The 26230-nt window shown below is 46.1% G+C and overlaps 1 protein-coding gene across 2 annotated transcripts in view; it reads left to right on the top strand.

Moving 5' to 3' along the window:
- Positions 1-26230, top strand: part of ATRN (attractin) — a 148359-nt gene that overhangs the window by 8815 nt on the left and 113314 nt on the right. For both annotated transcript variants that reach the window (XM_066997066.1, XM_066997067.1), the window contains 2 exons: positions 22228-22311; positions 26025-26138. In XM_066997066.1, the coding sequence (XP_066853167.1) occupies positions 22228-22311; positions 26025-26138 (198 nt within the window). The remainder of the gene's footprint in view (positions 1-22227; positions 22312-26024; positions 26139-26230) is intronic.

Genomic DNA, 26230 nt, shown 5'->3' with positions numbered 1-26230 from the left:
TTTAAATATGGGTCAGTCGGTGTCTGCTTCTTGCAAGCACAGGTTGCGGAGATTCTTTAAAGTTGGTATTTTTCATTTTGGGAACCGTAATGGGTGTTTAAACATGCCCTTGCTCAACTATTGGAGTATGAATCATTTGGAGGAGGTGTTGAAGCAGTTCAAAGTCAAAAACAGAACTTGACTTCTTGCCTCTGCACATTTTTTCTAAACCATCCATTCTAATGCTGCTGCTAATTTGTTTTTTTCTAGAGGATGTGCTGATAATTTTTTTTCGCTTGTTTTATCTGGATTTATACCGTGAGCCTAAAACTCCAACCTGTGCATAACGCAACAATCCACGAATGCCTGGCCTGACGTTGTTTGCTGCTATTCCCAGCAACCCGAGCTGTCGAAGATTTCTGGGGCAGCAGGCGCACGTGCCAATTCATGCATAATTCCCTGCTGCAAACGGCGTAGCTCAGTCTGCATGCAGGTCTGGGTTCGGGGTGTGAATGGAGGGTGACTTGTTGGGAATCAGGATCGTGTGGTCGGTTGGTGAAGCTGTAGGGACTTTGTAGCCTGTAACTCTTCCTGCAGCACCTACAGACAAGTGGAAAAAAGGCAAGGGGACTTGAGTCCTGAAAAGGCAAAGGCAACGAACAGAGAAACAGCCGAGGTTGGCACATCGGTTGGTCTTCAGAAACGCATGGACCGCTTCTTTGAAACTTGTGGGAGGTGAAGCCCGGGCTGGTTTCTGTTCCCCAGCCCCGCGGCCGGCGGCGCAGGCAGCTTTTCTCCCCAGTCCACATCTCCTGGTGGTTTGTTTTTAAGCAAACACGCTTGGTATTTATATTGCTGTAAGGTGTGGGAGCCTCCTGAAAGTAAAGGATGGTATCGCAGCCAGCGTTGGCTTTTTGTTTCCTCCTTGGCTTTGCCAAAACTCAGAGTGCCACCGTATCGGTCGATCTGCCTTTCACCTTGAAAACGTTCAGGGTTCAGCCTTAGCATTAGTAGGGTGCGAGTGCCTGGAGAATAAATAACCTCCTACTTCTAGGGATCAAGCAGGAACACAGCTCGTCATCTGATCTTCGTGGTTTACTCTCCTTATCTCTGAAACAAGGATGAGTTATAAAGAGAGCTGTGTAAAAAGTGTTCTGATGGTGGCGTTATTTATGTAGGAATGTGGAGGTTTCAAGGGACGTTGTAGTGGTTGTTTTGCATGGCAGCTGGTGTCCAACTTCGTTGTCTGTTCTGGGGTTTGTACTGTCCTACAAAAGAAATGTGGTTAATGTTACTATAAATGTGCCGTAATCAGCTTCACAGAGGCTTATCAAAAAGGATATTGTATGTTAAAAGTGAAGAAGTTTAAATGTGATCTTAATTTCTCTATTCTGTGCCGACAGGAATCTGTCATGTGGGATTTACCCTGATTTTCACGTGGTGACTTTTCCCTTTATTCGATCAGAGCTGGTCAAGGCATCAGAACATCTTTTGTGCCTGCGGTTTGCTTGTTTCCATACAAGCTGGGCGTGTACGAGAGCGTGAAGAGATGGTGTTGAAGATGACATCTTTTTTCTCACTCGCAGCCTCCCGAAACCGAACTTTCAGCACCTTAAGGCGCTTAGGACTTGAGACATCACGGTGAGAAACGAGTGCAGGCACGAAGGTAGAGCGGCTTACTCTCTGCAGCTGCATACTTGGCCTCCTCAAGCAGAGAACAGCGAGCTGTGTTTGGACGCACGGTTCAGCACAGCTGGGGAGATCTTGCTGGAGGTGTGCTGCCGGTGCCAGCCCGTGGTCCTGGTGTACTGGAGAGCAAGCAGAGTCCCTACAGCAGGGCTGCGGGGGGGGGGGGGCTCCCAGGGGAAGTTCAGGGAGGTTTTCCCTTTTTTTTGTAGGTTGATGCAACTTCGTGCATCTCGTTGCATCATTCTGGGCTGGAAAACATTGGCTGTGTCATGGGGCTCAGGGCGTGCGTGACCGCTGTGATCTAAATAGTTGCCTTCTAGGAAGGAGCGGTGTTTCTGTGATCCTTGGAAAAAGGATTTGAGAGCTGCTCCTTGCACGATGTGTAGGGAGAAGGGAAGGGTGCTCGGCCCTGTTGCTTTGCAGACCCACTGCAGCGTGGGAGCGGTGGTAGGGGGTGAGCATTCCCCTCCTCTGCACAGACCCTAAATCTTTAGCGTTTCCTGGAAAATAGGTCACTGTTTTCCTGATTTCTGTTTGCCCAGAGCTGTGGGTGCCCCATCCTTGGAAGTACTCGAGGCCAGGTTTGATGGGGCTGGGGCTTTGAGCACCTGGGCTGGTGGGAGTTCTCCTTGCTTATGGCAGGGGGTTGGGATTAGATGATCTTTAAGGTCCCTTCCAACCCAAACCATTCTGTGATTCTCTTATTGTGTGTAGAGACCAGCAGAAGTCAGCTTTCAGAAAGGAATTGTTTTTTTCTTCTTTTTTGTGGGTGGAAGAAGAAATTCTGTAGGAGACGACTACGTACATGTCCATCGATTTCTGTTAACCCTGTGATGTTCCTACACTTCTTGTTGCTCTAAAGTTGTGATGGAGTCATGGGCATCAGAAATCTGCCTGGACGTTTCAGAGCTGGGCTTCTCTGCGTCCTCTTTGGGCATCAAAGCTGTCTCGTTGGATCTGAGGGCTGCCGAGGACAGGCTGGTTGCATCTCTCTGCCCCACAGGACTACAAAGCTTGAATTACTAATTCCTGTAGTGCCTCGTAGCGTAACGGTTTCATGAGTGTCTTGGCCAAAAGCAACAAATTCTCACGGAAAAATTAAGAGTTGGTGGATGAAGGCCGCTTTCATAGTGGTATATTTCCTCCAGCATTGACAGAATGTTTTCCATGGTATCATTGTCACATCTGAAGAGAAACGCAACTCGTTTTGAGGCCAGCAAATATTGTGGAGAATTTTTATGTTCTCCTGATTTACACGTGTAAAGATGCTGTACCCAGTAAACACACTGAGCACTGGAACCCCTTTGGGAGTCTGGGCCCTTGGTGGGCTAAGGCTTTACAGCAGGTCAGGATTGTGGCTCAGCATGAGCTGCTTTTACTTAAATGTCCAGTTAAATAATAATAAAAAAGATAGGTATGATTTTAATGGGGTAAAAATATCTATATCTGTCTATCAGTATGTATCTCTCTGTCTCCATCCAGTGACCTTCTGGCACTTAGACACAGAATTTCCTTTCTGCTAATGACTTCGAGTAGAAATTGCTCTGCGGGGAAGAAAAGCTTTTTATAAGCTTTTACTCTTGGTCAGACGTTTTTATTATTAGCTCTTGAATACGTAGAAAAAGTCTTTAAAAACAAAATCTGGAAAATCTCAGGCTTAATTAGTTTTGCCCTGCTGTGACCTCTATGTACACTGAGAATAGGAGTGGTAATTTTCTACAGTTTTTTTTCCTTTTAGCAGTTATATTTGTGTGTCTTCTGCCTAAAACGGTTCCAGTGTAGTAAAGCTGTACTGTTACCCAGGTGTGGGTTTAAAATAAGAGTTGTGCAGGTCACTGGATATTCCTTAGCGTATAATATCCTGCTTAAGTAATGGATCTAGGGAGGAAATAAAACGGGTTCAGCCGTGGGAGATAGTTTGTCCAAAGGAGTTTTGATATAGATAATGATGTCTCTTAATTATCATCTCGTCCTAAAATGCTGCTGTGGGCTGCCTTTCGAGGAATGCCACCCTCGGACTGTTTGGGAGATGACCACACTGCCACCAGTGCCACTGGGCACCGGGTGTTTTGGTGCCTGAGGCTGGCTGACGTCAATGTGCTGATGCAGCCCGATTTCAGGTCATCTTCAGAAATATTTCTGTGGGAGCTCGGCGGGTGCAGAAGGAGCTGAAGCGAGCGCGGGGTGCTTCCCAGCCGTCTTGGCTTCCCAGCGCTATCGACAGCAAATTGCAGCAGGTCTGAAAATGGGGAAAGAAAATCTCCGTTCCTTTACAGTCAGGGTCTGTACCTTGGTTCCTTCCCTGTTTTTTTCTTTTTTCAAAGAAGCCTCCCATGAGGAGGGTGCAGCACGTTTTCCCTTTCCGAGTGAATTACTGTGGGCTGGAATTACAGGATTGATTTATGAACTGGTTAACTGCTTTGATGGCTAATTGATTCAGTACAGCAAGTACTTTGCAGCCCTTGCAGGCTGAGGCCAGGGTGCTGACAGGCTTCTGAAGCAAATCAGTGTCGTAGCTGTCAATCTGCAGCCGGTAATTGGGAGCTGTTTCCCACACCACTCTGTTGGGGAATGCGGAGTCCTGCCCCAAACGGGTTGTTAAACTGCAAAGCTCATCATCGGCGTTGGAGATGAGAACCTAGTACGTACGTACCCAGATCGTCTTACTTATTTGTGCCGAGGGAGTGCGTAGGAGTCCTAGTCATAACATTTGGATTGTGTTTCCCCTAAAATAGTCCCTGTTGTAAGTTGTCCTGATTATTTGTAGCCATGGGCTTCACGTTCACTGGTTCAAATCGAATTTTCTGGCTTTTTCATTGCTGCCCTTCTGTCTTAATGGCTCGGTGAGGTTTTGGGAAGTGCTGCTGTATTCTCTCTGTCCTTAATTCACTTTTAAAACCTTTTGTTTGTCTAAGTAGCATCAAATTTTTCTCTCGGGTGAGGATTCCCATAATCTTTTAAGAGCAGTTTTGAACAACAGTCGACGTGAAGAGCTGGTCGTAGAAAGTATCATTAGCTGAGTCTTCGGACTGTGGAATATAGGGATGTGGAGTGTCTGCTTTTAAAAATAAAGGGGTGGGAAGGGTGATCTCTCTCTGCCTACAGATGTGACAATCTGACCTTGAGAGCAAGGGGGTTGTTAGAGCTTGTGCTAACGAAAGGAATGACTGGGGACGGACAGAAAGCCCCAGGTAGGGTTGCTGTACGTACATCGTGCTGTTTTAAAACAAAATAGTGTCTTGGCCAGAGGGCTGTGGTGTGTGTGGGGGGTGGTTTTTAAGCATCCTTCGGGACGAAGGCATCTGCAGCAGATAAATGCTGCCCGGACTTGGGAAACCTGTTTGAATCGGCATCACCCGGAGCAGTCCTGAAGCAGAAGCTGGAGCGTGCTACGTGGCGTGCGGGGAGCTTTTCCCCTTCGGTGTGGGAGTCAGGAACACGGAGTGAGCTGACAGCCGAGCCTGCCTCCCGTCGTGTCACTTGTGCTGACATCGGGGGAACCAGGCTCCCTCCCAGGTGACAGGTATCACGGGCAGCATTTGGGAGGGGGAATTTGTTTGAAGTTGGAGCTGGAACCTGATTCGGTATTTTCTCTGCTGACCTGGGCGCTGATAGCATCAGCTGGTGGTGTCACGGGGAATCCTGCGTACGGAGGTCCCCGCGTCACCCTGGAAGAGCAGGATGAGCAAAGTGACAGAGTCCGGATGAAGGCGCGCTGCAGCGCGGGGTTACTCGTGCTGATTTACAGTGACTGGTCTTTGAAGGGTTATTTGTCAGCGTGAAGCTGCTCAAAAGACCAAATGAAATAAAAAAGGCGGCGAGGTGAAAGAGGGAAAATGACAATATTGTTTAAAGCACTGGTAAAAGCATCTCCAGGGTAGCCTCCTCTAACCAGGCGATGGGTTTCTAACCCCTTGTTACCCAAGAGGAGCGTTCAGCTCTTATTTCCAGGGGGTCTGGCTGAGGTTTAATTTCTAGGGAGCCTGGCTGAGGCTTCCACTGAAGTTGTTCATGGCTATTGATCAGCAAATGCTCTCGCTCGCAGTTATTTCTCCCCAGCACAAGGAAAAGATAGCGTTACAGCGCGTCAGCAGTGTGAGCCACAAAGTGTCCTTTCAGTTACCCAAGGAGCACTTTGCCAAGCGTGCAATGCTCGTCTTGCGATCCGGAAAAACGGAATAAACGATGCTTTTTGACATGAAGCAATCCCCGCGTTTAATGCGGAGAGCTGGATGATTCGTTGTGGCACCAGGCGCTCTGATCCTGAGCATCGCTCGACGAACAGTCCGCGGAAACCTGCCTCGAGTAGGGTGCATTGCAAACTGGAATACAGCAACTGCAGGACCTTTTGTGCCATCTTCCCCCTTAAAACCTATTAAATTGTATTAGAAGCCAAGATTGCGGTGGCTTTTTTATTTACGTGTTGCTTTTCAGCTCACAGTTTTTGCAGTGTAGATGGGGAGCGGATATTTTGTTTTCCAATCGTTACTGTGCCAGTGTTTTCCCAAATGGAAAGGAATTTCCATATTACGATTTGACGGCGTGAAAAGGTTATATAAAGTCCTCTAGCACTCTTAATACAGAGCAGCAACCTCAAATGGAAATAATTAAAGCAAAATAATGCGGTTATGCTGTCACTCAGCACTGGTTGGCATGGAGAGCTGCCAGCGGAGCAGGCTGGGTGCTCTCACCAGGCTTTGCTCTGCGTCAGGGTTTGAAGTTAAGTGTGCCAACCCAAAAATCCCGCTTGGAGGGAAACCTGACCTTTCGAGGGGCTCAAGTGCTGGTCTGGATGTGAAATTATTTGCAGGAAGTCCAGCTTTTTCCTTGCTTGCAATGTATTAATGCTTGTGGGCTTTGTTTTTTTGAAGTTGAAGGATTTCTTTGGAGCTTTCTGCTGGAAAGTGCATCACTGCGGTCACTGTTTATATGATCAAGAAGTGCTTAAAGGATTGAAATGTTCATTTCAACTGGTTTAGCTTTTAATGGCTTGGAACATTCAAATAAAATCTCACACAGGAGGTGACGCTGTTGGTGAGGGACAGTGAAGCCAGTGCAGCATAGATTAAATAGCTTAAATAGGTTAAATAGTAAATTAACTACTAAATAGATTAAATAGTAAAAATTTGGGTGAAATTTCTGTAGGGCACAGAAGTGCTAAGTCTCTAAAGTACTCTTTTTTTTTTCTTAAATTTATTTCCATAAATTACTTCCATTTTTTCTTGCAACCTTCCTCTTCGGGTCAAAAATGATCATTTTAAACATAATTCTGAAAATCTTAGTGCGAAACCATTGCGTGGCTACTACCGTAACCTTTAGGTATTGCTTCACTGTCCTGAGACTCTTATTTATAAAACCTCATCCTGACAGTGCCTCCGTGTTTGGTCAGAGTGGAAACACGACTAAATTAAGCAAGCTCAAGCTAAACCCTGCACAGCAAATTAGCGGCAGGACAAGGCTTTAGAGTTTCGGAGCTCGCTTGGCAGAGCGGTGTCTGCTTGTTGACAAGTCACAGCGCTGCTCATGTAGAAATAATTCCTCCTCCAGAGCAGCCAGGGTGGAGAGCCATGGGAAAACGTCTGCTTTCCAGTTCGCCACGGAGTGATCGGAGGCGAGAGGCAGCTCTGAACCCGAACCCGTAATAAATCGATCTGCTGTGACTTTTTACGACCCGCTCGCCGTGTGTGAATTGCTTATTGGTTCTCGTGACAGCCAATATTAACAGGATGAAGTCCTCCACCTTATCGAGGCGGTAAAGCTGCCGTGCAAATAGTCTCTAAATTCATTAGGGTTCCGGAGCAATCTGTGCTGTGTTTAACTTGCAAATTTGGGACGAAAGTGTCCTGTTTGCTCCTGTTGTGAAAGGGCTCGTCCCGCGTCGGGTGTGCGAGTTTAATGATTGGCTTTGGCTGAAGAGCCCAGTCTGCTTTCAAGGATTTTGGGTGTTTGCTGTTCATGAAACACTTGGATCGTGGGTTAAAATCGTTGGTCATGCGCGACAGAAAACGGAGGTTCGAGTTAAGCTTTTAAATGAATGGCCCAGCTCTTAAAATGTTGGGCATTCATTATTTATCAGTCTTTTTTTTGTCTTTTCACTACCTGCCCTTCTGGACAGTTGTTTAGGAGGGAGGGGGAAAAAAAATCATTGTGTTTTGTTATGTAGGTGATGGTAAATGTTTAATGCTGCCGATCCTTACTGCTTTTGGGGTGTTATTGCCCATTAACCTCAGTCTGAAGGTGGCAAAGCCAGGGCATGCTGGCCCTAGGGCAGCTGCTGCCTTCTCACCTGTAATATTTAACTAACGGTGAGCGGTTAACGGGCTTTAATTTGCCAGCTAAAACTTAAATGGACTAGTTTCCCGGGGAATGCCACCTCCTAGGTGGAGAACTGTCGGATGCTTTCAAACGCTGCTTGTTCAACTTGAGATGAGAAACAACCCCCCTGAGCAAAGAGCTATGCAGCTGGAGAATCTGAGCGTTTCCACTTTCTCTAAAATAGGGACTGTAATTAGCGGAACAATTTGACTCCGAGCCAGTCTGAACAGCCTGGCTTAATCTAAATAAAAACCCGAATGCTTGGAGCAAGTTTTGTCTCCCTTTCCCCAAATCAGGCTCTAATAAATAAATTAAATAACGAGATGCAAAATTCTCAAAATAGCACTGCGGAGCTCTTGGGAGCGAGAACGCATCTGTTTGTGCGGGCGGGCTGAAGGGGAAAACAAGTTGGGTCCCCGTCCTCGTCCCGTCGGGGCTTTGTGGGTCCTGGGGCAGCGTGCAGGGACGGCTCGAGCTGTCCCCAAGTTTGTCCTGAGCGGTGCCACTCGGGAGCTGGGCACCACTTTCCTCTCTGCCTGCCTGTGGATCACGTTTGCTCTTTGTCCTCCAGGAAGAGATCGCAGCTCTGTGTTCGAGTACAAAAGGGCTCTAACGTGACCTGTGCTGTGGGAACCCCACCCAGGAGAGCTCCCGGTAACCCCGATGCTCGGAAATCGGACGTGCAGGTGTTAAGGTTTCAGAGAAAACACTGGACGGTCCTTTTTTATTGTTGTTCGTCACTTTGAGAGCGCTGCAAGTGAGTCTTGTGCAGGTCATAGTTAAAAGGAATTTGTAGAGGCCGCTGTGAAACTTCTCCATTTCACCAGGAGAGGCTGCAGGTATCAGGTCTGGGAGCTGGGCTCTGATCCTCATGGGTCCCTTCCAACTCGGGATATTCTGCCTTTAAATTAAAACAGCCACGAGCCACCTGAATTTTTATTTGTTTTGGAGAGGTGATTTTGGTGTAAGAACAAACTGGTTCCTGAAAACTTCTGCTTCCAGTGACTGGTATCTTTGTGCTAGGTGTCAGAGAGGAATTTATTACCGCGACTGCTTCACTTCTTAGCCCTCGTTCTATAAATTATCTCTGGCAGATTAATTTAAAGTGCAGCAAATGAGAGGAAGTTACTGACCTTATGATGCATCGATACAGCTGTTGTTAGGTCTGGAAGCCATTCACCTTTAATTTCCCTCCTCTTAATAACTTGAAATTTGGTATTAACACCATTTATTGCGTTAACTAGCATAAATGACTACTTCTTTCACCGAGATTGTGCTTGGTGCTGCGGCCGTGACCATTAATCTGCCCGACAGCAGGGCAGAGCAGCTTTGGGCCACGAAGAAAAGCACAATCTGGGGGAAAACTGCTTCGTCGGCGCCCAGGTTGGCCATCGCTGGACTTGACCCACGCATGGGATGCCGGAGTCGGCTGCTTGGGAATAACGTCAGCACCTCCCCAGTCCTCCCAGGGAGGCAGCGGACGGACAATGGGGCAGTGTTGGAGCCAAGCACTCGACGTAAAGTGGGTTACACGTTCCTGCTCCGGAGGACTCCGCAGAAGTGCTGCTCTTAATCCTTCCGACAGGGCAAATCGGAAGTTTTGTGTCTTGTTTTCAGCATTTTAAAGGCAGGAGTGAGCTTTTTTCTTGCAGGGGCTTAAGGGTGCTTAGAGTAGGTGGTCGGTGTTACTCTTTCAAATCGTGTTTTAGGGCATCTTGGTTGTGCAGAGAGGGAACTAAATGGAACCGCAAGAAGCTAACTAGGAAACTGGGATAAAGCAAAATCGTTCCTTTTCTCATTTTCTCAACAAAAAAAAAATGAATGGAAGATCTTGTGCAGAATTCCTAGTTAGTGTCAATGTGCCTTTCCTGTAGATGTTACTGGAACGAGGAGACAACTTGATGACTAAATCCTAAATAACAAAGTAGGATTTCTTTTTTTCTTCCTGGAAAAGGTTAGCTGAGATGTGGCCTGTATATCAACTCTCAGTTTGGTAGTGGGGAGAGAGAGCGGTTATTTCAAAACTTTGCATAAGCAACGTTCAGCCCCTGTCTTTGTTTTTGTTGCCACAAATCTGTTGGGAGCAGATGGAATTTCATTTTTTCCCACTGCCATCCAAGAATAACTCCTTTTGAAGTCATTTCAGAGGCGTTGGGAGAGGTGCATATGGCAGAGCGGAGATGGAAACAATGATTTTTGCAGCCCTGGGGGCGGCCGGTCCGTTGCTGGACGGCTGCGGGCTCTGCAGATGCTCCTGAAGGACACCCCCAATTGCCTCGCTTTGTGGGTTAACCCCAGCGTTCACTACATAACCCGCCTGTTGGGTCAGCTTTACCTTTTTATTTATTTGCTTATTTTAAGGAAAAAAAAATAAATCTGTGGAGGTTATCAAGAGATCTGCGTGCTGAGATGCTGGCTTACTACAAGAAAAGAAAGAAAACCGACTTCCGTGCGCGCCCGCCTCTGCTGCTGCGAAATCAGAGGGCTGGCGGCTGTGACCTCCCCTGCTCCGCCGAGCTGTTTCATAGACAAACACTTGAGAGGTGTTTGTCACGTAAAGAAACGCTAGCAGATCTTGGATATGAAGATATTTTAGCCAGTCTGTTGCTAAGGCTGCATTGGCACAGACCATAACTTCTGCATTATGTGCAAATAAGTGCCTCGTTTTCAAATCTTCAAGCTTCGCTCCAAATAGAAAACAGTTTCTTAGTCTTTAATTGGTTAAAGATCGTGTAAAACCTCTTTTTTTTTTTTTTAAAGGGGGTTTGTCTTATTTCTGTATAGTTTTTCTTGCTATTTGCTATATTCCGGTTAAGGAAGCAAAGCTGGGTGTTTTAATAGCCTGGAATCTAACTTGGTGCACTAGGAAAGATCTCCTAGTGATAATAATTTAGTAATTTAGTGTGCTGATGCATTTAACAGATTCACAGAGTCATTAGGGTTGGAAGAGACCTTCAAGACCATCCGGTCCAACCACCCCCCTACCACCGCTGTCACCCACCGAACCACGTCCCCAAGCACCACGTCCAACCTTCCCTTGAACACCCCCAGGGACGGTGACTCCACCACCTCCCTGTCACCCCGTCCCTACACCTGACCGCTCTTTCTAAGAAGAAATACCTCCGAATTTCCCACCTGAACCTCCCCTGGCACAACGTGAGGCCATTCCCTCTCGTCCTAGCTGTAGGAACTTGGAGTGACTGAGAAGAACTGACTTAGAAGGGCTGCCACTGTTAAGTCGTTGGCACTCTCTGGGCACAGGGAAGATGAGGAACGAACGAGCTCTGGTGTTTGAAAGTCCCTTTACATCTTCACCGGCAGGAGCTGAGATCTGTTGGGTTAGTGGGTGTTCCATTGATTTTTCTTGGGCTCTTTAATAAAAAGTTGTTGTGGGTTGAGAACCGTGGGCTTGCTTCATTCCCGCAAGGAGCTGGTGGAAAAATTGAGGCTCGCTGGTGGAGCGAGCTGCGTAGTGGCTCGACCGCTCTGCGCCAGCAGTACAAGTGTTGATTTAAGGGATAGAGTTTATTCCATCAAATCTACGCCAAATGTGGCCTTTTCTCTCCTCTCACTAAGCCAGGATGCTGGCTCTGGTTGGGTATAAACTAAAAGAGGGGAATTCCCATCTCATGGGCGTGAACAGCATCGTGTCCCAAAGTGCGTTTCCTTACGACAGCAGTTAGATGGGGGATTCACAGTGCGTTCATGGAGTTGATCAGACTTGATTTTTTTTTCAGAGGAATTTCACCAGTTTTTAATAAAAACATCACTGGTTTTTCTAACAGAAAAGAAACGTTTGCACGTGTGGATTTTGTCACTCGAGGGATGCACGGTTGTGCTGAGCAGACCTTAAACATCAGCGTTTCTGTTGAAAGTGCAGCTTGCTGTTAACCCACGGGTGTGCGAGGGTTGCATATTGGTAATAAATTACTTCCTGAGCAGCTTTACGGTTCAATATCCTTTTTTTTTTTTGCTTTGTTTGCCATCCTGATGCCAGATTTTCCACGTTGGCTTGTAACCTGTCCGGGGTGCCTCTGCCTGGGGATGCAGCATGTGGATGAGTGCAGCACGGTGCTGCCACCAAAGCGCAAGAGGAGCAAGAACACGATGCTTTATAGTGCTCGGAGTTTGGTTTTTAGTGTGTAAAGGTACTGCTGCCTAAACTCCAGTCATCTGTCTTATTTTTTATTATTTTCTGAGTTTCGGTCTGCCTAACAATGGGGAACTTACCGGGAAGCTAAGTGCATGCATCTGCCTTGACAAGGTACTTGAAGCGTTCAATATTTGGTTGTTTTTTTCCCTACTTTGTATGGAATTGCTTTCATTAAAACTGAGTCACAGGGGGAAAATACCGCTCAGTTTTCTGCTAGGGGTTACAGTCATCCTTCTTGCTGTCGTCAGGAATTCAGCAGAACAGACCACGGGATGGGAGAGCAGCTGGCTTGAAGTGGAAAATGGGAGGGGAGGGGGGAAGGACTGGTGCACGAGATGTGCAAGGAGGCTGATTACAGTTCTCTACCACGTGTGGACGGACAAGCCAAGTCCATGCAAATCCGGAAATTAGAAGGGAGGGCTTTTGTTCCCTTCTTTCTTTCTCCTGGATATTGCCAGTCATGAGATATCCAGGCTATATCTAAGATTATCCATAAGATACGCATGTTAAGGAGGTGGCTGCTCACCTCTGGTTACTTCTGCAGCTGCCAAAAAAAAAGCGTTCGATGGAGAGGAAAGAAGTGGGCTCTGCAGTCGAGCCAGCGGTGAGCTGCTTTCAGCCCCCTTTCAGCCCCACGAGCTGCCCGTTGCAGCCCCCAGCCCGCTGACTCCTTGTCATCTTTTGGGTGAACGTGCTGGGGGGGGCATCAGGAGAGAGCTTACGTGGCTGCACAGGGCGTGTTTGGGAGCAGAATTCAGTGAAACGAGTACAAAAGGGAATATTTTAATGGGACTTGAGAAAATTGTACGGAACAAAAAGGTCGGGTTATTATGGTACTCCGTGCATTTCTCCATCTGCTCCGCTTAATTCCTTCTCCGTCCCTTTCTTAAAGCCAAGTAATACTTAAACACCTCTTATGCTTTAAGGTAATACATGTGAGGAGAAGGACATTTTGGGGGCAGACAGCATATCCTCATGAAACGGACGCATACGCTTCATTTCTAGGGGGCTGCACTTGTGTCTCTCTCAAGTTTCACTTTAATGCTGCGTGCTTTTGTGGGCTCCGATGGATGTAGCCTTATTCCTCCTAGTGGCATCCCAGAGAACATTTTGCCTTATTAGCGTTTTTTTAAAGGTATAATCAGATTAAAATTTTGTCTGACAATCTGTTTCACTGATAAACTTGGATGAACGTGCCGCATTTGGTTTTGGATGCGTAAGTTGCCAAATGCTGCAGTGGAACGTCGCCGGCGTCCAGGAGCAGAAGAAAAAGCTGCAACTTGCTGCACGTTGCTGGGTGCAGGAGCTCCTGTGAATAGTCGCTAAAAACCGTTGCAGCAGCAAATCGATGGAAACAAACCCAGGCAGCCCAAAACACGTGTTCCGCTGGATTCCTCTTCCAATATCGATCTCATGCTCTTTGCATAACCTCCTCCGTGCTGTTTCAGCCAGGAAACTGCTTTAAAATTTGTTAGGGATTGTCACTCTGTAAGTTCACAGAACCCTATGTCGGTCTTGGGACATCTGTGTTTTATTCCTTTAATGAACCACACCTGCAGATATGCATCAAAATCCTTTTTTTCAGACAGAACCGAATGGATGTGAACCGTCACCCCAAGCTGCTTTCTATTGATTTTGCTTTTTTCTTTTTTTTTTTTTCGCGAGAACATTTCCCGGCAGGTAATGCTGCTCCTTAGTAGCTTCGAAATTTTTGAAACGTCAGGCAGGAAGTAAAAGGAATGATTTCTACCCCTATTAGGAAAGTGGCTCGGGTTGTGATATTTATTTATAGGCTATCTCAATATTTTCCGTTTCCCTTTTTTTTTTGCTGCAAAACTCACTGATCTTGGGCTGGAGCTTTTCTGTGAATGCTGCGCCTGGTTTCTGCGCTCAGCACCTGCCCTAGAAAGCAGCATCACTGGAGGGGGGCCAGGATTTTGGGCATGCTTCACCTGGCTTCAGGTGTCGTGGTTTAGGAGGACCTTGGCTTGATTTTTCCTTGGACTTGGGACTTTGACCTGCAAGCCGCAGAAGGATGCGGGTCCTCTGCTCCACCGGGGTGGCCTTAAACTGGGTTTATTTCATTTTGCAGCTGACTGGAGGGTGAAGTCAGCAGCTCAGCCCCATTTCGTTTGCACATGCCGCCAGTGAACGCTTTTTCCTGGGTTTTAAGTATAGGACTGGTGACTTGAAAACATATTGAAGCCAAGAGCTCTTCAGCTATGGGAGAAGATTGATGTGTCTATCACTTCTGAGCGCGTGTGGTTGAAAAATGATAATTACGATGGCTTATTTACAACGTACACAGGTGTGATATACTGCAGTCGAGATGCTTATACGTGTACTTAAGATACGTTTTTGATTAATTGAACGTTTCTAATTTTGGGAAAGTGCTGAAAAATCATCCAACAAACCTTGGGTGCTATTTGCAACCAAGTGTGAATGACAATTAACTTAGGGAGGGCAGAATAATGAGCGAAAAGATGTTAACTGCTAGGAAAATGAGTTCAGATCGACAGAACCAGAAGAGCAAACCATATCCTGAAACAGTCTAAAATAGCTCATCTGTAAAATATTTTGTGTTCTGAAGCCTTTGAGCTAGCGAGTTCTTGAAAAATTTGTATGTGTTAAATTGGTTTTAAATTCTGTGTAGACCAAATGTGTGTATAGGCTCATTTCTCTTAACATTGCACTAATGGTATTTTACCCTAACACAAGTTAGGTATCTTGTAGGTATGAACTTATTGATAAATGCAGAAAATATTGAAAAGGAGAAATTGAAACGCAGAAAATATTGTGTAGGACTAGCTCTGTCTCTTAAATTCTAGTTAGAAACTAAAAAATAGTGCAGCACTACGGGATGATGAATTTCGATAAAGCATTTTGCCCTTGCCCCACTGTAGAAAAGTAGACAAAAACTTGATGATTGGAGCTAAAATTTGGTAAATGCAAATTGGGACTTGAAAACAGATTTAAAAAAAAATAGTTTTGATTTTTTCCATGCTTCTGGGTATATTCAGAACCATGATTTTTTCCTACCTGTGCTTTACTTAAGCATAGATGTTGTTGTATGCCTTCTATATTAGGCCGGATCATTTAATGCAGTGAATTTTTTTGATCATCCAGTGGTAGACGTCAACGGGACCTGCCTGGCTCTGGAGCTCTTCCATCATTAGCTTTTGATGTTCTCTGTGCTAATTGCAATAACGTGCTTTCCCCTTCCTTTGGGCTTGCAGGGCGTGCGGTTTTTGGCGATGCTAAGGCCATTAGTGTGGGGTGAGGTGCACGACCACCAGGGGACGAGTCTCGAGTTGGTCTGGGCATCGTGAACGCCTGCAGCTGAATTCTCTTCCTTCCAAAGAACGAGGCCAAGATCCAATAAATGGATTTGTGAACAGATGGGGAAAGCGTAGTGCGACTGGTAGATCAGCCTCACAGACAGCTGCTGTAGGGCGCGCCGTCTGCAAGGCGGCTGCCTCAGGTCAAGGTGGGCTTCAGGGGGAGGTATCCGAGGGGCCTTCTGTCTTGGAATTGTTTCTGGCTGGAATACAGGCACTGGGAAGAGTGTTTTGGAAACAGTCACGGACAGCCGAGATGGGAATCGCGGACTCAGAACGGTTCTGACTGAGGCGTGGAGGCAGAGCTCGGCGTCTTGGGAGAGGGACAGCAGAGCAAAGCCACGGAAATGTGCACCTCCAGAGTGCTCCTTGTTTAAAGAAGAGGGTCCCAGAGTAATAGTAATATCATCGTTTGGTGTTCCCCTTCACAGTGAGTTTGAATGAGAGGAAGAATTTGCAGTAGGCGAGGTGCCCGAGGCTCTGGCCTACCTGCGGCCTGGGCGCTTGGGTCGGTGCCACTTGGCAAGGGGCTGGAAATCCCGATACACGGAGAGGAATAAAAGGAAGGAAATGGAGGTAGGAATCTAAACTGGGGATGATTTTCATATGAATGTAATTGCGGGACCAGTTCAGAGGCAGGAACATCAGGTGGAGCTACAGCACGTTCCTAGTGCTGCAAATACAAGTGTGATGACGAGGCAGAGTCTCTAGCCGGTGGCTGTCAGATGGAAGAAATGTTGATGTCCTTTGGGATCAGACATGATTTTCCAGTGTGTGCAGGATTGGCAATGGGGAGGGAAATCACCTTTTCCTTCATTGTTTCTGTTGCCTTGAATGTTGAAGTTGGGTAGTTTGGTGTTTTGTCGTGCGGTTTCTTCACGGATGTAATTCCCTTATTGTAACTTGAGTGTGTGTAGGGTAAGGATGAAAGCAACTTCTTCCAGAAAGAGGAGCTGAAGTGCAAAGCACCGGCCAGCCCCAAAAGAGCCGACTTTGGTGGCATTCAGTGACAGCAGAAGAGCAGGAGCTGGGACAGCATCAGGAACAGGACCCTACTGCCGATACTGTTCGTAGCCTTTGGAGAAGAGGCAGTGTTGGAAAGTATTTGGTTTCCAGCTCGGTGACTTGGCGATTTTTAAGGCTGTCGGAGCATCTGTGCCTTGTGCTCTCTCTGAGGCTCTCAGCATTGGCTCGGCCTTGTTGGAAGCACAGCAGTTTGTTAGATCGAGGTGGATATTCCAGGAACAAAGGGATTAAGCGCGTTTGGGAGCATCGCTGCTTGTGGGGATACATTTTTACCTGCTGTAATTTCTCTGACCGTCCTCTCAGGCCTTGCTGGGCTTTGCAGGCTCTGCCCTTATCTCTGATCGGCAGCCAGGAAATCACTTTTCATATATTTACATATCTCCCAGAGAAGGGCGAAGCTAAGCTCTCCTTTGAAGAAACCCACATCAAATTAGCAGTGTCACTCACTGATTTTTTTTGAAGCAAGGCAGCTCTTTAGCATCAATTTAGCTGTACCGGGGAAAGAGGGATGAAAACAGAAGCTATTGAGTGTTGAGTGATTGTCAGACTTCTCTGACCTCTGTGCCATGGTCAGATTGGCAGAGAAGCCCGGAGCACCCTTGAAATACCCAATTCTGGGAGGAAAACCCTGATGAAGGCAGTGCTGAGGATGGTCTTGCAAGCGCTGGAACAGTGATGTGTTGCTATGAGGTTGGTTAAAAATGCTTTTTGCTTGCAAAGCCGCCAGATTTTCTAGGCATTTTATGGTTGTGTGCTTCTCTGCGGCGCACGGTGCGGCAATAAATGACGTTGGTGTGGCAATTCTGAGCTCTTGGTTTCCAAAAACTGAGTGTTCAGATCGGCTGGGGTCGTAGCAATCGCTGGAGGGGGGGGACAATCCCTGTGGAGGGTTTATAAATCCTTGTCAAATTTGATTTTGTAGTAGTGTTCTGCATAAGAGCTGGCATGTAGGAATTACTTCGTTTGAGCTGTACCTGCGCCGTGGCACCTCGCTGGCAGAGAGGGGATGTTATGCTAGAAATTCATGAAATAGATAAAGAAAATCTGTGTATCTGTTTCTCTCATTATGCATGTGGCTAATAGCTATGCCATGCCTATAAATTAGGACATTTGTTTATAGCAAACCGTAGAAGGATATAGCCCTTGAAATCTCTGCTTTTTATTTATTTACTTTTTATTTTGAGAAATGAACAAAGCTAAGTGTTAATCAACTTAGGAGAGAATGCCATTGTTCTGGTCATGGGTCGTAACAGCCCTTTCTTTATTGGATGCAAGTTCGGATTTACCCGAAACAATGGCTTTTAATTGGGGCTTTCTTGAGGCAGCAGCACTTGGGAAAGAAAAGAGAGGAGGAAAGAAAGAAAAGAGAGGAGGAAAACTCGTTTGCATCGGTCTCTAGTTTTAGCAACTTCAAAATCAGGGCGAGCCATTGTGGGCTTGGGTGTTTTCTGTTTTTTTTAACAGCAAGGCTGTGCCAAAACTCTAGTGAGCATCCTAAAGTGTCGGCTGCGGCCATGCAAGCAGCACCGCAGTCCCACTGAAAGCAACACAAACTGTTCTGAGATCCATTGCTGACCCCACCGAGGTGAAGGATTAAGGTTAAGGATTAATGTGCCCTACAAGCCCAAGCAGCCCCCTCGCCTTCTCTGGCGAGCGGTGAAGGAAAGGCGAGTTGCGTCTCCTCTTCTGTACTACTCTGAATATATTCAATATATTCAATATACTCACTGCCAGCGCACCTTTGACGTTGTGATGTTTCTGAAGTGCCTCAAGGTGATTCACTCCTAAGGTCTGAGCTGTTTTGTGTCTGTGGCTCGTTGTACTTGGCTGTTAGCTTTGCTTTATTAGATGGTAATTAGATAACAGCTTGGAGTCTGCCTGCTTGTGCGGTTCGTGTTCTCAGAAGGAGCTTTGTCAGTGGATGCTAATTTGTATTTAAGAAACGCACGCTTCTCGTGTTACTCACATCGTTAAAAGCACAGGGGTTTATCGGTATGCCTTGGTGAAGATCAGTGAAAAATTTACACGGGTTATAAGTCGCGCTCTTGGTGCCTGGTAGTGTTTGGGGCAAGCCTTGAGCCGTGTCTGTGTGCGCACGAGCAGAAATAGATGGGTTCAAGCCTGAGTTTTGTGACCGGAAACTTGCAGTAGCTTTTGCACCCTGGTGGTTTTCAAGTCAATATTGTAGCCTTGTAGGTGCTGAGGTGTTATCTGCGCTGTGTGCATGGCTTTCACCTTCCTGTGCATCACCCAGCGCCCCGAGGACCTTCCTTTTTTGTGTGCAGAGGGGGCAGCAGCGTGGACGTAACCCCTGAGTAGCACAGGCATGTGTAGGGAGAGCCCATCGTGGGCATGGAATTAGCGAGATAAAATGGGAGCTGACACCTTTCCAAACTTCATGGCGTTGGTTACACATTTGGGTGATAAAATTAGAAATCTGCGCAGTAAAGTTAAAGAGTTGAGCACCGGGAGAACACCGGTGGAAAACGGCACGGTATCCTTGGGACTTCACATTCCTAGAGTTTAGTAGGATAAAAAAACTCCGTTCCCTGGTAGTACATTACCTGGGATTCGGAGTTTTTTTTTTGTTGTATGTCCTGAGAGCTCTGAGCATAGCCCCCTGTAAGTCATGGAAGTGTCCTGCCTTCACGTTCGTTGTTCCCAGGGCATTTTTCTTCCTTGAATTCCTCACGTACTCCCTTCCTGAGCCTCTTCTTGTAGACAAACCCAAAACGTTGTCTGGGAAATGCCCTAGGTATCAGTGCCCACGGGTACTGAGCACGAAGCTTTCAGAAGCTTGAACTTTTTTTTTTAATATCCTTTATTTGTCTGTAATGGCAGCAGTTTTTAGAGCTTAGTAAGGAGTCAGAGTAACTTACAGGTAACCATTTAATTAACAGCGTATCAGGGGAAACAAATGGGGTGCCCAGGGAGGTGGTGGAGTCGCCGTCCCTGGGGGTGTTCAAGGGAAGGTTGGACGTGGTGCTTGGGGACATGGTTCGGTGGGTGACAGCGGTGGTAGGGGGGTGGTTGGCCCAGATGATCTCAGAGAGCTTTTCCAGCCTTTATGATTCTGTTTCTATGATTCTATGAAATATGACTGGTTATATATTTTTTTTTTAAACTAAGCTTTGTGGTTTGGTTTTGCTTTGCTGAAATATGACCGTAAGTTATGTCGGTGTGGAAAACGCTCAGGTTTTTCCCGAGATCTGACATGGCCGGGATTTAAGGGATTTTTTTTTTTTTTTTTTTTTTTTTGCATTGCTCTTGATAGTGTTTCTGCAGTGCAGGATTTAGTAATTGTTTCCAGAGAAAATTGTTCAAAGAGTTTTCTGAGCAGAGGCTTTTTGAGAGCTTGGCAGATTGCATAAGATTGTTGTTAGCTTGCAAGACTTGCTCAGGTTTCCAAAGTCTCTTTACTCTTGGTGGCATGCAAAGTGCTGTCAGCGTTGAAGCACTGATATAATTTGATTCCTCGCTTTTCCAGGGATGTTATTTCCAGAAAGATGATTTTTTTTGTTGTTGTCGATAGACAAAAGGACCAGTTATTAGTTTCTACACTTTGGAATTTGCGTCTATTTTTGCAAATTCTATGTCAGTAGATGAGTCACTTGAATTTTTAAAGATGCCAAACCTTTAAAAATGTGTGTGCATGTGTGTAAATTTGTGTGTGTGTGCACATCACCATGAAAGGTGCTCCTGAAAACTGTTTTGTTTTTTTTTTTCCTTAACTTGCCTAAATGTAAATCTCCTGCAGAATCTCAGTAACCGTCCTTAAAAAAATCTTAAACTAAATTTCTGAGGCTGAAAAGTGTTACAAGAAATTAATGCGGAGGAAGAGGAAGCTGGTTCTGAAAAACCTATGTTGGTTGTTGTGCGCTTTGTTGTTCTTTTATTTATTTAATTTGGATCGGAAATGAACCTTGCGTAAACTTTAAAATGCTCTACAGAAAAGAATCTGGAAAACCATTTTCACTCAGTCAAGATATTTGAAAAAGATTAGATGATATTAATGGATCTCCAGAAAAAGACCCAGTAGAAGGTTTCAAGATACTGTGCTGGGGAACTCCTGGTATCGGTTACTTCCTTTTCTCTTTTTGCTGAATTTGATTTTGCAGAATGCTTTTGTTGTACTGCAGCAGTTTTAAGTAGGACAATTGCAATTTTTCGGGAGGCTTTGAATTAGCTCCAGCCACGTGTGTGGGTGATGGAGTTTCTAACCTCCCTGGGCAGGAATCCTCCCTCAGCTCTGCCACAGCGTGGTGCCCGGGTGTCTTCAGCTGCTGCTTCCGTTTCACTTCATCCTTCCCTAGTAAATTTTGTTTTCAATCCTTTTTTTTTTTTTTTTTGCTGCACTTCAGCTTTTTGTTGAAACTGATCTTGAATTTCTGACGTGAGATGGGAGCGTGCATCTGAATGCTCTGGCTCCTGGATTTGTCTTCAGCCCGTGTGTGCTCCTGCCAGGCTCGGCGCGGAGGCAGACGATGCAGACTCTCAGTGCCTGGTTTTTGGGAACCCAGGTGATGTACCAGATCTGCCGCCACAGGCTCCTGCCAAATGCCTCCCTCAGCCCGTGACTGTCATCTCGGTTGTCCCTGGTCTCTGGGGAAAACCTACCCGGTTAAAATCCATGGAAGAGATAGGTCACGGCTGCAGCCAGCAGACTGCTGCCTCCAGCTTGCCTTGCTCTATGTGTTTGTGTGGCTGTCATGCTCTGAGCAGGAGTAAAAGCAAGAATATCAGTGTCCTTCGTGCTGCAACAAAGGGTTAAGCCCAGTTCCTATATATGTTTTACCTTCTGCTGGTGAGCTTTTCATCCAGATGCCCTTCTTCTGTGGGTTTGGGGCTGCTTTTTTGGACGTGGCTGCAAGCAGTACAGATGAATGCAGTTACCTAGGACTTGCGCTGTGACATTTTGCAGATGTAAATAAAAGTTACTTACTCCACTGGCTCGGTTCCCTTCGGTCTTTCAGCGGCATCTTGAGCATTTAATGGTGTTAAGTGCTGGTGTTCACTGAGTGTACTGGGATGAATGAGCCCGGCTGTACTTTCTGCTTTCACATCCCCGGGCTTTTGCTACTGCCAAGCTGTCACCTCTGGTTTATAGGGGCAGGGGCTGTTGGTGGTGTGATTTTGGCACCGTTGTGGCCACGGGCACCTCTCAGTTCTCTCCGTTTGAGCACCTAACATGGGCCATAAGTCTCCCCTGGGGCAAACCAGTACAGGGGAGCCAGAAAAAGGGTCTGTGTTACCCAGGGCGTGTGGAGCCAGTGCTGCTGCTGCAAGGAGCGGCTCCGCTTCTGTGATGTCCCCTTCTGGACTTTGCTGTGTGTGGACGGGGCGAAGCAGGTGGGCAGCTCTTCCAGGAGGGAAATGCTGTGTTATGAAATTACCTGTTACGAAATTCCTTTTGCTGGCTGTGTGCTGTATTAGTCTGTGTGTTAGGTATTGTGAGAGGTCTCTTTAATGGGGTGTTAGTCTGAAATACCGTCAGTCTGATAGAAAAACCATCACCCTTTACTCGTTCTGCAAGGACAGGCATCAGGAAGCGTGTACAGACACTTGCACAGGAGAACCCTGACAGCTTCATGTGGCGTTGTTGGTTTGTTTTTAATGGCTATTGAGTAAGTGAAAATCTAATCGTGGCTCTCCCTAAATTGAGGATATCCTTTATTTGTGTTAAAACATTGGAGCCTAATGCTTGTGTTTATCATTTTTTGTTTACAGACTCACCGGACCTTCAGGGTATGTAACGGATGGGCCTGGGAACTACAAATACAAAACAAAATGCACCTGGCTCATTGAAGGAAGGTGAGTGTAGTAAACATCATGGCTTTTGATGAGGTTTACGTGCACCGAGGTCTTTTTTTGTTAGTTATTCGTGTGAAAGAAGTTTATTTCGTTGACTTTGTGCAACTTAGCTTATGAATTTGCGTCTTGCTGTGTAAAATATGCTTCTCATTGAAACTGCATGGAAAATCAGAATAAATGCGTCTGTGTAAATAAAGAATGAAAAGATTGAACCCTTAATGTAGCGGGACAATTCAAATGCTTGGGATTCAGTCTATGTTAACTTTTGGCAGTATGAAAAAAGCAAAAAAAAAGCAAACTGTTGAAACTCGTGTTCGTGAAGAGTCAGTTTCTGTAATGCTGCATTTGAGATGCTTTCTTCCTCTCCAGGCTGTGAGGACGTCAGGAGAACCATTGATCCGTTTTACAGAGGTCTTCTGAAACGGGAGGAGTCTTTCAGACCTCTTCCTTCATCTCCCTGCTGTTCCTGTATTTGATTGTATATTGCTTACAGTGACCTCTGGCAGAGGTTTTAGGAGTAGCCCGTTCAGTGTGCCTCCTCTGACTGCCGTCCGGTGGATGGTACAGCAGTTCCGAGCACCTGACTTGTTGAAAGATATTTTTCACGGTGCTAGGCAGATGCAAGGACTCTAAAAATCCGTCTGTATAAGTCTTTAAAACTTGCTTTGGTCGGTTCTGATGCTCGATGCGAACAGCTGCGTGGTAAGTCACGTTCCGTACTGTTCCCTGAATCTTTAAGTAGAGAGGTTTGTGGATGGGAACAAGTTACGTGACAGCACGAATGATTTCATTCGCATTGCACGCCTTTTAGGCTGAGGTCTCTCAGCCTCCTGGAGGTTTAGAACTTATTAAAATACCAGGGTATATTTTTCTTTAGCCTTCTCCTGGTTCAGGAGGCCTGGTGGGTGGGGGTGGAATGGTATTCGCTTTGTCTACTTCAGACATTTATTTTGGATGAGTAACTGAAATACCTAAGCTCCCAAGATATTCAAAGGTAAAGGCTAAGCTGTTCCAGAGAGCCGTCCGCAGCGCTGGAACTGGAGGCCTACCACTAGCTATTACCTGGATGAGGAGCCCAGGATTTTGATGTGGTGAAGATCAAAGTTAGGTGCTGCAAGTGGCAACACCTTAAGTTTTGCAGGTAGTAAAAATGCAACTGCAGCCAGTTCAGAATTACGGCTTAAAAATGTTTTGAAAGGATGTTGTTACAGACAAAACAGCCCCAGCAATTCCTGTATAATCAGCTTAACCCTCGTAGCTTTTTTTTTTCCTCGTTAGAGGATAATTTGCCTTATGTTTTTATCAGAAGGGAAATGCTGCTCACAGTCCCTGATAATGTCACCGTGACGGCTCCTTCAGCCTTTGTTTGCTAGTTCGGAGAGGCTTCTTAGAGATTTGTCACTTTGCAAGGCTTGAAGTGAGATCTTAGGTGCTGTAAAGAGGTGTGCAGAATTGTTCCTCCTCATTTCGTAGCCAGGCATTCAAGCAGATGTCCTTTTCCTGCTTCTGATTGTTTGTACCCTGCTGTCGGAGTACGGTGCTAAACAGAAAGGAGGTGATCACGCTGTTTAAGCCAGCTGAAATATGCACCCTCATGAAAATAGTCGAAGCCCTCTGCCAAACGTGAAATTCCCAGAGAGATCGGGGCTTGGAAAACAGCTCCTGCGAAGCTGTTAAATTCTGCTAAGTGCCTTCAGCTCGGTGCTAGCACACTGGTACGTAGAGGGCTTTTGAGGTTAGCACGTGAAGGTACAACCGAAGTGTGCAACTGAAGATAAATTCAGTTGTAAAACGCCACGTACTCCTTACTGTAAATATTTCCTTTTCATACCTTACCTGACTCTCGGCTGGTGCGTGTGCTGGGTCCTCGTGCCAGTGCTGTCCTTTATTCCCCAGAAGCACGAGACAAGGCAGATGAGATCCAGCCAGCCCAAGGATCCTGTCTGAGGCAGAGCCTGTAGCCCCGTGCCTTGCAGTTCTGCAAACGAGCGCTGTCTGTTAATGAGTAGATAGCTGGATAGCTGTGGCATGGATGTTCTTTCTTTTTGCTCTTGGTCTAAAGCTTTTATTGATTAAGGATTCCTTTCTGCTCTGCAGCTGTCAGACCATTAAAATAGAAGCAAACCCCCTACGATTTCATAGTCTGCTCTGTTTTAAAATAATGAAGTACTCTTTGTACCTTTTCTTTAAGCAAGACATTATCCTTGATTTACACCTGCCGCTCTTTTTCCAAAGGCCTGGAGAAGATCAGCGTGCCTACCAGACATTATTCTTTGGCAGAATAACTCCCTAAAGAATTCCCCTTCTGTGAGAAGGAAGGACTCTATGGCAGGCTGGCATTTTATTAATTTATTTGATTAGGACGAACGACGATTTCATCTGAACCCAAGGGCAGTTCTGTTGAAGAAATCCTAATCACCTGCATCAATCCTTTCAACAGCCACCACCGTGGGTAGGAGAAAGAAGCACAGCTATAGATTCGCTTCCTTTTTATCTCAGGGTCCAAGCACAAAGCTGGTGGTGTTTTCACTCTCCTTGAGCTGAGCGCTAAATTAGATATCTGCTGCGGATCTAGAGGGATTATCTTTAGATGGATCTTTGTGTATGAGCCATGAAACTAACGGTATCTGTAGTTCATTACGTGGTTATGGCTTTTGGGGCATCTTCTGGGTGTGGAATAAAAGAAATGCTGACCAGTTTTGGTACCTGAACTGCTGCTTTCATCTCCCCATCAAGTGAGCAAGACATCTTTCCTGCTGATACGTCTCGGAAGATCAGGCCTCGTGATGGTCTTCTCTTGACAGCAGAGCAGACGCTTCTTGTCTGGAGGTGTTACCATCGGAGTGCTCTGGGCCATTCAACAAGTCGCATTTTGGGACTTCCAGCTTGTTCGTTCTCAGCTGGTCCCGATGTTGTTTGTGATGGTTCTCCGGAAGAGAACCGAGGAACCTGTCAAGCATTTGTAAAGGGTGAGGGGCAGTGGCTGGTGCATGTCAGCAGCCCAAGTAATTATCCAAGACCTCCCTTTTGGCAAAAGCTAAAGCCCCAGGGCCTCCTGTCCTGTAGAAGACAAGCCTCCTTGCATTTTCTTGACCGAGACTGAGAAAGTCTTTAGTCAGCATCCACTGTAACATATTTCTGATCTCCAGTTTGGATGGGCTTCTTTTAAGAGGGCCATCATGCCTTACTGCAGAAGTAATAGGGTGATAAAGTAGTAGAAGAAGGATTTCTGCCAGCTTCCAGGCAAGTAAATAGTCTGAGGCCATCATAATCATGTCAATCTGCAGAAAATCCCTTGAACAAGCAAAAGAGGGCTTGTTAATTCCCTGATGGTGGCTGTGATTCTTTACATGTGTTGTGCAGTTAGATTTTCCTTGCTTCCCCATGCAATGCCCTATCATTAGGGGAGTCAGTACTGGTAAAGAACAGCGGGCTGGTTGTGCATGCTCTTCAATTTCTGCTGTTGGTGGTGGGGGAATATTTAAGGACACAGTTGTTTTTCTGATCATAAAGAATCTGTTCCTTCATACCAGGGGAGCATGCACACCGAAAATGAAAGCCACAGCATGTTTGATGCATCTGTATTTACACTAAGCAACTCAGTTCTAGTCTTGTTTAGAGGGGAGCTTCACACCAAAGGGGTTTGGAGGGATTTTGCCATGTGCGTTGAGTGGCTAATTAAAATTTTTTAATTTGTTATCATTTTTTTGCAGGCCAAACACAATCCTCAGGCTTCGATTCAATCACTTTGCCACAGAGTGCAGTTGGGACCACTTGTATGTGTATGATGGAGACTCAATTTATGCTCCTTTACTGGCAGCTTTTAGGTAAGTTCATTTGGTAAGAAGCTAACTGTACGCAATGATATTTCTTTAACGTGGAGCCTGAACTGAATGTGGCTTTTAGCAGTATAAACATG

The sequence above is a fragment of the Anser cygnoides genome, chromosome 4 (genome assembly GCF_040182565.1).
Source record: "Anser cygnoides isolate HZ-2024a breed goose chromosome 4, Taihu_goose_T2T_genome, whole genome shotgun sequence".
Lineage (NCBI taxonomy): Eukaryota > Metazoa > Chordata > Aves > Anseriformes > Anatidae > Anser > Anser cygnoides.
This window is presented reverse-complemented; position numbering and strand designations above follow the sequence as displayed.